This window comes from Patagioenas fasciata, chromosome 1, assembly GCF_037038585.1.
Source record: "Patagioenas fasciata isolate bPatFas1 chromosome 1, bPatFas1.hap1, whole genome shotgun sequence".
Taxonomy (NCBI): domain Eukaryota; kingdom Metazoa; phylum Chordata; class Aves; order Columbiformes; family Columbidae; genus Patagioenas; species Patagioenas fasciata.
This window is the reverse complement of record NC_092520.1, coordinates 12,310,873-12,323,429: the sequence shown is the minus strand read 5'-3', so window position 1 is coordinate 12,323,429 and position 12,557 is coordinate 12,310,873. Positions and strand designations below refer to the sequence as shown.

General features: G+C 39.9%; 1 protein-coding gene across 4 annotated transcripts in view; it reads left to right on the top strand.

The window, feature by feature from the left end:
- Window positions 1-12,557, top strand: part of SLC36A4 (solute carrier family 36 member 4) — a 110,077-nt gene that overhangs the window by 37,084 nt on the left and 60,436 nt on the right. For all 4 annotated transcript variants that reach the window (XM_065850935.2, XM_065850945.2, XM_065850952.2 and 1 more), the window contains one exon: window positions 10,234-10,403. In XM_065850935.2, coding sequence (XP_065707007.1) covers window positions 10,234-10,403 — 170 coding nt within the window. The remainder of the gene's footprint in view (window positions 1-10,233; window positions 10,404-12,557) is intronic.

Sequence of the window (12,557 nt, the reverse complement as noted above, 5' to 3'; positions counted from 1 at the left end):
TCAGTGCACCTTTTTGAGTACAGGGCTCGGCTGGGGTTGGGAGAATCGGCCGCTTCTTGCACTCTGTGCTTCAGCTTCTCTCTGTGGGTTCCCTGTGCCAGATGTGCTGCCTGGCAAATCACGGGGCTGGTGTTCAGGCCACAGAAAAGTACCAACAATATTTGAATACAGGAGCTGCAGGTGATGTAATGGAGTGAAATGTGTCTTTCACAGAACATGTGGCATTATATTTTGTAAGAACCACGTTCAAGAGCCTCATTCATTTTCCAAAGGTGAGTAGGTCTGTTTTTTCTAATGAATGTGAAATTTTTGTTAGTGAATTAAAAAGTAACTTCAGACTGTGCTCCTCAGTGTGCCCAAAATGTGGTTAAACCTCTTGAACATACTTTTCAGAAGGATATAAAACCTTCAGGCTCAGATATGTCTGTAGCATTACCATGTGCAGGTAATAGCTTTGCATAATGTTATGCTTGTATAATAGCAGTTACCCTTAATGAATATTTTGCAGTGAAAGTCTGGTTGGCTTTCTCATTCAAGGTATAAAATCCAAATCCAAATATGGAAGTGATGTATTAATATAAGCTTCAGGGGAAAGGAGGATGAAATAGATTCATAACGTTTAAACAAGAAAGATAATTTTTCTTCTCCGTTACCTAGAAATATGCAAAGTTAAGTATGGTTTGTAGAATTGAATATGTTCTTTTTTTTCTTTCTCTGTTGAGTGCTGCAGACTGATTAGTCTAGTGAAGAGAAACGGTTACTTTCCAACATTAATTTCAGGTTTGGAAAATAAAGCTTCTGATATTTTAGCCTCTTACTTGAAATTATCTATTCAAACTGCTTTTGAACTTGGATATCACAGCTTTGCAGTAGAAAGTGGATTGGTATTTGTATACCAAAAGGCAGGCTCTGGAATCACATTAGGCAGCAGCTAACCAATTTCAGGAGATTTAAAAAAGAGAAAATTAAGTGGATTATCATTTTAAAATGTTGTTATTTGGATTTTGAAAGTGGTGCAGATGAACTTGTTAGGCCTGTGGCTTTGAGATAAAAGCCTCTCATTGTCAAGAATTATTTTGCCAGATTCGTTTTATCCTTTAAAAAAAATTAATGAAACCCAATGGCACTCTTCTGTTGTCTTTAAGACCAGGAAGGATATGTCAGAAACAGACATTTAACAGGTAACATGACATCATCGAAATCTGCTTGGGACATCTCTAGGCAGAGCTCTATCAGTTTAATTAGTGTTCTTTTGAGATATGCAAAGGCTTGTATCATCCACTTGTAACAGATGGGAGTTTTCAGAGGATGTTTTTGCATTTGGACACCCCAGTGTAGGTGACTGGATTTGCTGACTGTGGACATGACCTTCTCCTAAATGCACATGGTGAATGTGGACTGAAATGTCACATCTGCAAGAGGCGCGTTGTAGGTACTGTGCAAAATCGCTTGGTTTGGATGTCTTCTGAAGATGAGTAATGTAAGAAAGGAGGAAAAAGGTTATGGGCAAATGTGTAGAAATGGAGAAAGTTGTTAGAGGTAGCCGATAAAATGTTATGTGAGAAACTGTAAAAAGTTCGTTGTCTTCCATAATCAGATCAATGTTGATAACATCTCAGGCAACTTGATATTACCTCTTTATCGAGTTAAATACTACTTATTGATATTGTTGCACTTCCTAAGTATAGAGAAACTTCCTTTTACCCTGGGGAGCCATTTGGCTGTCCATATTCCAACTTCAATACTTCCTATATTCATGGTGAACCTCAGTAACACAAACAAAGACCCATGAGTATAACTTTCTTTCAGGCTCAGCCGTTTTCAGAAGTTAGTGTTCTGTAATGGGAACTTGGCTTCTGGATTTAGTTATTTTGTATAAACGTTTTACTGTAAAAGTTGATGTATAGTCACCATTTAGCTTGCATCTTTCCTTGGGTAATAGTAGCCGCCCTTTTATTTTCAATCATTAGGGATCTGTTAAGAAAAGTCAGATTTTTTTATTGTACTTGTAAAAAAGAAAAAGGGAGCTTTAAAAATGTATCTGAAGGTGATGGAATAAAAGCTTGTTGCTCAAATATTGTGTAAGACTTTTTCTGTACAGTGAAAGAGGAGATGAAAAAGGACAGGCAAGCAGAATGGAGCAATGTAATAGAAATATTTTATGATCATTATTTTACTTTGAGAACCCATACTCCTTGTGCAGACAGTTCCCCAATACGCTGTAGGCTTGTAGATCCATCTCTCAGTGAACAAATGAATTCTTTGGGACCTTCTGCAGACCAGTCGGAATGGACCCGACCTGGGCTGCCCTGGTTACTGAGAATTCAGTCTTCTTTATTTGTGGGTTAAGTAGTAGAATTTATGTTTACATACCATGAATACCTTCGATATCAGCATCTTCTGCTTTTTTGCTTTGAATTGAGCAGAGCTTTGTTTTGTTGCAGTAGGACATGATTACAGATGTTTTGTTCTGGTTTGTTTTCCTGAGCAAATGTTGATTAATACATTGGTTTTAATTTTCCAAAATTCTTGGCTTGTCTGTACCTTAAACTAATGCAACAATCTGTATAGCTGTCTCCTCTACCTGAAACACTTATTTTAAGAGTGTGAGAGATAGAGGATTGCTTCATTCTTGCCATTTTAGTGGTATTTCCTGAAAAAGGGAAAGATGACCATATCTATTTAAACATTAAGCACGTCTGCTATTACGTTATCCAGTACAAGATTAGTTTTTAGTGGCCATGACAATTAAATCAAAGTTTATCTGATTATCTGCGGGCTGAATTCCCGTGTGCTTGTTGTTTTTTGTTTTTTGTTGTCCAGTCATTTAAAACGTAGAAATTTCTGAGTAGAATTAGACAGTCCCCTGCAGCTTGATTGTAGAAAGACCGAATGTAGCAGGATATTCAAGGCAAGGAATGAGGAGATGACGGTAATACTGGGGGATGTTTATACCTACTTCATGCAGCTTGAAATGAAAAGGAAGATCCGAAAGATAAGAAAGATGGGGAGACAGACTTTGTAGCAGGGCCTGTTATGATAGGACAAAGGGTGATGGTTTTAAACTAAAAGAGGGGAAATTCAGGCTAGACATGAGGAAGAAATGTTTTACGCAGGGTAGTGAAACTCTGGCTCAGGTTTCCCAGAGAGGTGGTGGATGCCCCATCCCTGGAGACATTCAAGGCCAGGCTGGATGGGGCTCTGAGCAACCTGATCTGGGTGAAGATGTCCCTGCTCATGGCAGGGGGTTGGACTGGGTGAGATTTGAAGGTCCCTTCCAACCCAAACTGTTCTGTGATTCTGTACTTTGCATAATGGTTGATGATTAGCCAGCTTGTTTCAAAGATTTGATTATGCTTCTTTGCCAGTAAATTATGGGTACTTTTTTAGTTTGCTTGGTGAATGAAAGGAGGATGAATTATGCTTGTTTTGTAAATGAAGAAACCAGAGGTTGATATAATAGTTATTGAAGAAATCAAGTATTATTAATCAGTTTCAAGGAAGATAATAGTAGTGGCACGTGCTAGTGTCTGAAAGACAATAGGAGGACCTCTATGAAGCAGGTGACAGAGAAAAAGATGGAGAATTTATTCAACTGAGGAGGGAGAAAATGATGGAAAATGAGAAATTATGAAAAGGTTCAGTTTTGTCTAAAATAGCTGATTTCATAGATCTTTAGGGCTATGACAAAGCACTAATGTGAACTGAGGGAGAAATAGCGTGAATGAAACAGAGCATGGAAATAAGAAGCAGAGAAAAGATCCATTAAAAAAACTGGAAGTTTTTTGAAACTCTGAAACTTAACTCATGGATCTCACAATTCTCTCACCTCCAGCATTCTGCCCCTGGTGACCTTGATTCGGAGAGGTTATCCCCCAAAGTTTCCCCTGACCACAGTATTTCCCATCACTAGTTTGTGCCGTGGTTGTGTATGTGGTGACAGCTTATAGGTCTGAAGGGTGTGGGAGGTATTGGGCTGGATTAATGATCCTGCCTGTGTGCTTGTTTGAACAAGCACAGAGCAAGATCAAAGCCTTATTGTGAGAACTGAACTGATGCAACTTCCCTGTTGAGAGAAGATGTTATAAGTGTTGGACAGAGAGAGAGAATCAGAGGTGTGACTTTTTTTTCTTTCAAAGCTATTCAGTCATCTAGGTAGGATGTTAGCTTTTTAAAAAAAATCATTTAAAAGAATTGAAGAGTGAAATTAATGTCTGACCCCAGAAAAAGGGACAAAAACCCCATATTCAGCTTCAGTGTTCCAAAAAGGACACAATAAAACTAAAACTAAAAAGCATTAGTGAAAAGAACCTTCTGTCTTTTGCATTCAGTTAAAACATTCATTTTTTTGGTAGTCATTGCGACAGGGACTGTACGGGGCCTAGAAAGCAATTCGGAGTGAAAATTTATCCAGCAGCTGCCCAACAGTGACACAGTGTCAGAACAAGCACTGTCTCATGTCATACCTCCCGTCAGCCTCTGTCTCCTTATAAACACTTCACAGATCTTCTGGATCCTGGTGAAATTTAACAGCTTAGGGAGCAGGGAGTTTGTGTGATATATGTGTAATTGGTTGTTACTTGGCTTCGTGTTAATCCTGTGAGATACACAACTTTTCAACTTGTCTGGAATAGGTGATGTTGTATAACGTATAAGACCTGGCTCAAATTCTTTACATAATTTCTTTGGAGATGCGTTCTGCCAAGGGAAACATCTCCCGCAGTGACAGCAACTGGCTTGAAACACCTCCTGCTACTCAGAAAGAGCATCTGAGCCTGGGAAGGGACACGCTCACCTGGACTGGGTGATGCAGGAAAGGCTGCATTAGCATCCTCATCTGTTCAGTCTGGAGGAGGATCTAGTCCTGGTAATAACTCAAGGTTAAGCAGAGAGAAATTAGCATTTTTAAATACAGTTTCTTATGGCTACCAAATCCAACACTGACTGAAAGCATGGAAAAATGTATTGGTTGGTTACTCGGCATCATTCCCCACTTAAATCAATGGATCTACTTTTAGCTTGGAGAGGGCTGACTGCTTCAAGATCTAAGTATGTTAATGTGTCTTTGGCCAATGATACTGTTATCCTGTATTTCTCTTTACAACCTTCATTTATAATGAATTTAAGGAAAAGATACGCAGTGTTAAAGTGAGGTTGATGATGCAGGAACACGCGTTTAGATGTAGTATGTTTTATTTTGACCTACTCATTAGTGTGCAAGAAGTGACATCATTTAGCTTAATGAGTGAACTTGATTTAATGGATAGTTAAAAAGCCAGAGTTGGTATGCTTAAGAGAATTGTCCTATAATGTTGTTTAATTATTTTTTAAATAAATCTTTGTTTTCTTGGAGAAATGTTGGTCTTCACACTGATTGGCTTTAAATGCAAAAGGTAAAAGATTGCAGTACAGGTAGAAATTTAAAAAAATATGAATTTGAATGCTTCCTTTGGGCTCAAGCACATTGAACAGAGTTTGTGCCACTGGTTCTTTGCTTTCCTTTATGAACTAAGTTTCAGATAGACAATTCTATAATAATCTTGTCTACCTGTAAAAAGAAGTTTGTTAAAATGTGAAAAGGTTAAAAAACTAAAACCAATAAACAACCATAGTTGTAGGTTGCCTGTGAGGAATTGTGAATGGTACTTGCTCTTTATTATATTGATTTCACGTTACTTCAATTCACATATTGATGTCTGGATTGGATTTCTCATAATAATCACTTTTTCAATTTTTTCATGTATGGCCTATGGGAAATCATAGCATCCTGCTGGAGGTAACAGTATAAATCCATAGAACCACAGAAAAAATAAGTTGAAAAGGACCTCTGGAGGTCAAGTCCAAACTGCTGCTCAAAAAAAGATCTACCTTCTGTTGGATTGGTTTCCTCAGAACCCTATCCAGCTGAGCTATGAAAGTATCAGAGAAAGAAGGCTGGCAGTCTCTCTTGGTAGCCTGTCCCAGCAATTAGCTGTTCTCTTCATAGAATTATTCTTCCTTATGTCCAACTGAAAATTCACCTTGTTGCAACTAGTGACTGTTACTTCTCATTCTTTGACATTGCACCTCTTAGAAATTGGCCTGGTCTTCTCTGAAAGCCCTCTCTTCCTTTGGTTAGCTGAAGACTTCAAGGAGGTTCCCTGCCCTCACCTTCTCTGTGGGCTGACTTAACTCAGCTGTCGGCCTCTCGTGCTCCAACCTGCTTGCCACATTGACCTCCCTCAACTGGACTTGCCCTATGTGTCAATGTCTGTCTGGTACTGGGTGACCAAAACTGGGCATGGTATCCAGGTGCAGTTTCTCAAGTGCCACAGAGAGGAAGAATCACATTTTGGCCTGCTGCGTGTTCTCTTGCTGGTGTGGCCCAAGTGCACACCAAGCCTGCAGAAACGTGGGCTGCTGACTCCTGTTCAACTTCTTGTCTGTCAGGATGCCCTGGTCCATTTCTGCTCAACTGCACTCTAGCATGCCAGTCCTCATCTCCTGCATGCCACTGCTCTGTCCAGTGTTGAGGACTTCGCTTTTGTCTTTGAGCTCCATGAGATCTCTCTCTGCCCAGTCCTCCATCTCACTAAGATCCCTCTGAACTGACACCCTATTCTCCTTTGAATCAACTGCTAGTCCTAACATGATGCCATCTCCCACCATGTTAAGGGTATGTTCTGTCGCATCACCCAGGTCATTAATAAGCATCACCCCTCCTATCAAACCTGCAGGAGCAACATAAGTAACCAGTCTCCAGTTGAACTCAGTTCCTTTTGAGCCCACTAGTCTGGACTGTTTTTCACCCGATTTATACTCCTGGCATCCAGTCCCTCTCTTGTCTAATTTTATTACAAAGGATGCTGTGGGATCCTGCATCGATGACCTTCCCCTTGTCCATAAAGCCAATTGTTCCATGCGAAAGGGCCATGAGATTGGCTAAGTGTGGTTTATCCTTGATAAATCCATGGCAATTCAGAGCACGCTTTGCACTGGTGAGGTGACCGTTGCCCTTGGCCCTGCTCTGAGGAACGAGCACCTCATAGTCCCTGTAGTCTGAATGGTTTCTTCCCTGAGGAGTTTGTCTTGGCCAAATCCCCTGACATGCCAAGGGTGGCCACTCCGGCTGTGCAGAGGCCCTTGCCCTGCAGCAAGTCACCCCCTCTGCTATTCAGACCCAGCAGTCTCGTGCAGTCTTGAGCAATGTCTCCAGGTCTCCTGTGCACCCCCTCCCACAGCAGCAACCACGGCCACTGCCTCGCTCCTGGTTGATGGAGCTGCCGAGGGCTCAGGTCCTTGGGAGGCTGGACCCAAGCCCCTTTGCTACCTCAGCATTTCCTGATTAGCGGGAAAACTCCGGAGCTTTCTGTTGGCTCCTGATGCTGCTCACTCACCTCCCAACGCTGATGGGTGCTGCGTGCTCCTTCCTCCTGATCTGCTTTCCGGACAGGCTGTGGGAGCTGTTCTGCGTTTGATACAAAGCATTGTGTATGTGCAAAATGTCATTACTCATAACAGTTATTTATTGAAATCTAAACATATTTATTTTAATGTCTTTCTTTCAGAATGGCCATAGCCAGTGTTTGTCATACACATGTAATGCTTTGCTATTTCAACTGAAGTAGCCAAAAAGTAGGAAGTTTCTTTCTCTTCAGCATTTTTATGACTAGCCTCTAGGGCTTTTTTTTTGTCTGAAAGAAGGCATCATAATGAGCACTCCCATAGTCTTTGACTTGAACTCACTCTGTGAAACCACAGAAGTTTTTTCCTCCATTAGCAGTTTCCTGCAGATTGCTTTTGCCGTCCTTCAGAGGGCCAGGTGGTCTCAAGGAACCCTCTCCTGCCAGGAGTCGTGGTGGAACAACACAAGATTTCTTTTCGTGGCTGGCATGTGTGTCTGAGTTCATTACCCTCATTCTGCCAGGAATGTACGAGGTGAATGCTGGGGACTCTGGAAATCAAATCCCTGACCAGTGAAGTTATTAAGGGATTCCTGGTATCTATAAGCTGGGCAAGTGATGGCCATTAAAGCTCTGCAGAGATAATGCAGCTTGGAATAAGATCTTACTGTAACAACTTATGCTTGTTAAGATTCCCAGAAGTGGTAGAACATGATAGAAGTTATACAGAAAATATTTTCCATTTAAAATCACCAGAGAATTAACAGATACACATTCAATGAACGTTTTTATTACTGGTCCAGGCCCAAATGCTCTCTGTTTGTAGGAAGTCAAGAATGGGAGAACTCAGGAGAAGGGAAAAATTGCCTGTATTTTGCATCTTTCAAAGCTCTTAATAAGGAGATGTGTGAAAACAATCTAATTGCAACTGGGGACAAAAGAAGCTGAAGTGCCATCTGTCCTACCTGGCAGTTTTTGATGAAAAATGTAAAAAGATGACTCAATAGGTACCATATGGACAGAACCTTAATTCATTTAGAGGAAGGCCCACATTTTGCCTGTGTGGCAGTAAAGTAATACTTTAGTATTAAATTACTAAAGTAATACCACATGTCTCCTTTCATATTTTTTTCTGCTGCTCAACACTGTCATTTAAAAATTTATAGAAGTTGTTAAACTCTTTCTGGTTTAAATTTAGTATTCTTCACCAGATTAAGTTACAGTGCAAGCTCAAATTGCTTTCTGGAGGAAAACTGTCAGCTGTGGAGGCTTTGAATTATATAAAGAAGATCCTCAGTTAAAATGTATAATGTCTTTTAATTGAAGATGAATGAAAATTTGGAAATGCCTCCAAATGTGCATATTTTTTTGTTCCCAAGTATAAAATGACTTCTTCAGGATTGCTAGTGTAGGAGAAATACAGCAATGTGGGATGGATTGGCAGTGGTGATACTCAATGAAGAGGAAGAGAATATAATTGGGTGACCAGGAGAAAAGGAATGATTGCCCTGTAGAAAACAATATGGCAACATTTCAAATATACCAATTTGTTTGTTAGCGGTTGAGGCCTGTTTTTTTCATAACTTACACTGGTTCAATTGAAAACAGTAAATAGTCATTTAAAAAGCAATTTTGTGTGATGGGCAGTAACTTTTACAGGGCAACCCTGTTGCACTGAAACTGTTCTATCTGTATTAGGTTTGACGTGTTGACGAGAGATGACAAGCTTGTTTAATTATAGCGACATACTGTTAATCAAATATAACCTGCATGTCTACTGAAAGACAAGCTGAACTACAGTCTTTATTCCACTGAGTGTTTTGACCAGCTCTTCATTACCGATCTTCGTTAGAGAAACTTAGACATTTTACATATATGTAGGCGAACAAAATTAGGTGGTTTAATCTTGAACGATATTGAGTATCTGAGATGAGCGTGCAGTTCTTCTGAAAGAGGTAGGAAAACTGCTTCTCTAGGAGCATCCACATGCCTTCAGTTTCTGTCTTAATGAAGACATAAAAAGATCTGTTACACTGATGAAATTCAGGGTGGGACGAGCAGCATGTGGCTTGTTGTTTGCATTTCCTGCCTTACCTGGAAACTTTGTGTTGGTGACTGAAAACTTAAGCTGGAACTTCCTAAGGGTATTATTCTGTACATAGTATAGTACATGTAAAAGGGGACCTCTCTGGCATGCGGCGATGGTTGTAATGCCTGTATCTTCCCCCCGAAGTGATGGTAAGCCCAGCAAGCTCACTTGGCTGTAGTTTAGGCTCAAAGCACCTACACTACATTTAGGTAAAGCTTAGTGGCTCTTTCACTGTTAGCACAATGGAACAGAGTACAGGTACGTATTCTGGTTGTCTTAGACTCGAGGGTCCCTCTCCTTGGGAAGAGCTGAGGCTGCTGAGTATGAGCTTGTGCATCAGCCATGCACGTGGTAGGTTCGTCTGTGATGGGAACGGACAATGCAGACATACCTAATAAAAACAGGAGAATTATCCTTGGATTCTGAACAATTCTGTTACAAAAAAATTCATGTTAATCTTATTGCCTGTGTATTTTCTTCTGGCACCATAAGTTTCTCTTCTCAGTTTTTCTAACCTATAAGTATTGCTTTATATTTCCACACTGATGCTGTTTTCCAACCAAGATAGGTGCTTTTCAGTAATGGAACTTTTCTATTGGGTGCATAAAACATTGTGATCTTCCAGACTGTAAGACATTATTGTTGAGTAATCTTATTTATTAATAAAATCACCTAAATTCTGGAAATTGGCTTTGAAAGGGGAGAGAAAAATAGTTTTACTGTAAGGACATAAAATGTGATTCATTCTCCCTCTGATTCCAGGTACTCCCATTGGAAAACAGAATGAAGGACACCGCACGTTTCCCACAGGCACTGAACATTGGCATGGGAATAGTCATGACCTTGTATATCTCCCTGGCCACTCTTGGCTATTTGCGCTTCGGGGATGAAATCAAAGGCAGCATTACTTTAAACCTGCCACAAGATATATGGTAAGTGTATATGTGACTTAACACTAGTAATCTAGAAGGCAAAAACATGGCAAGGGTTATTCCTATTATCAAAACTGAGATTTGGGCCTTGATTTTTTTTTTTTTAAATATTATTTTCTTTTATTTCCTGTGATTTTGGTTTTTGAGGCATATTGCTCATGATACGTATTTTCAAACAGTACTGCATCCATTCTGGCTAGATATGCATCTGAAAGGGAAAATACTTCTATTTGTAATATTACGTGGTGGTGTTCATTGTTGATATGATTAGTGAAAAGTTTGTTTTAAATGGTAGATCTGGATTTATTTGTCCCTTAAGAGAAGTGCCCTTGAAAGAGGAGGAAGGAGAGAGGAATGTGGTATATAAGATAAAATTGCTCACTCACTCTTGCTTTTTTTTATTGCGCTCATGCAAGCAACAGGATGAATTTTATTCTGCTGTAATATTCTGCTTTATTCTGCAGCCCTGCTGTCTAGCAGGCGTGCTGAAATAAGAGTTTTCAAATAGCTCTTGGCTACAGTGCAGATGTGGTGATCAGATGATATTTATTCCGATGGCTTTACAGACCTAATGCAAAGAAAGAGATAATAAAAGAGATGGAAACTGGTGTTCTATAAGGTGGAGAAACTGGCATTATGAGTTTAATAACCTCAGAGCTGCTCAGGGCACATATATAGCGATAACAAAGTCATCTGTTTTTGTCTCCCCCTGGATGGTATAATTCCCCAGAGCACTAAACAAAATTAGAAGTAGAGGCAGCAGGGTGGTAGGGCCATGGGTTGTGATGTACTAGGCCATTGCTGTGCAGCCTACCTGGCACGGGACCTGCGAGCAAATGTGTGCAGTTAACTGCTCTGGCAAGACAAATTTCCAGAGAACCACAGGACAATATCTTGTTATTTAGTTCTCACATGAAAAACAGCAGCTGGATTGAACTAGAAAAGCGCAAGGAACCAGCGAGTTTTTTAAAGAAAGTGACCGTGTGAAAGACCCTGGAATATAGCTAAGCAGTGAGATTCGGCTTATGTGTTTAATTCCAGCTGGACAATTCCTGTTTTAAAAATAAACTTTTCCTGATAAAATCAAAATTCTGCTACTTTCTGGGTTTTATTTTATGTTCTCTACAGATACATTGACCAGAAGGCATACACAGGCCCTAGACCAGTTAAGCCCTTAAGTTTAATTTAAATAGAGGGCTGCGCATATTCTAAAAACATTCTGCTAGATTTGAGGTTTTGGAGAAGAGGCTTGTTGCACTTCTAGTTTAGATTGTGCTTTAGAGTACAAATTGTCACTGAGTGTAACAGATTATTATAATTAGAATATGTCAAAAATTGACTTTATGAAAAGAGGGTAGTTTTCAGCTTATTTTTGCTGATCTTTAACAACCTCTTTCTGGAATCAAAGTATTATATTTTACTGCATTAAATAATTTTTCTTTTTTTACATTCAGGTATATTTAGCTGTTTAGAATATCTTAGTAATTTTTTCCGTGTCCTCAGAAGTTCTTAAGAGGCTCTTAGGGACATGGTTTAGTGCTAGAGTTAGGTTATAGTTGTCAATGATCTTGAGGGTCTCTTCCAACCAAAATGATTCTCTAATTCTATGATTCTATGTATGCAGAATACCTAGTGACATGAATCTCTTTACTCAGTTTGCTGCTGATTTAAGAGAGGACACACAGACACAGAGTGTAGTTTACCTGATTTATTAATGATCGTGAAATGCCTCCTGACCCAATCCAAGGAGTTGCACCACTTGCCTAAATCAGCACATATTTATAATCAAAAAGTGCATCATTATTGTCACGTTCAGTTCAAACCAAGTCCTGTGACATCTGCAAATACACATTATGGGAAATTTCTGCTTTAGTACTTAGTAGTGTCCTTGGTTAGGTTGTCACAGAACAGTTTAGGTTGGAGGGAACTTCTAAAGATCATCTAGTTCCAACCCCTTTGCCATGGGCAGGATACCTTGCCCTGGACCAAGTTGCTCGGTGCCCTATCCAACCTGACCTCGAACACTTCAGGGATGGGGCATCCACAGCTTTGATGGACGACCTGTGCCAGTGTCTCACCAACCATATTGTAAACAATTTCTTCTTTGTCCTTGGCTGGGGTCTCATCTTCTTGAGGCTGAAGGTTCTTTCCATC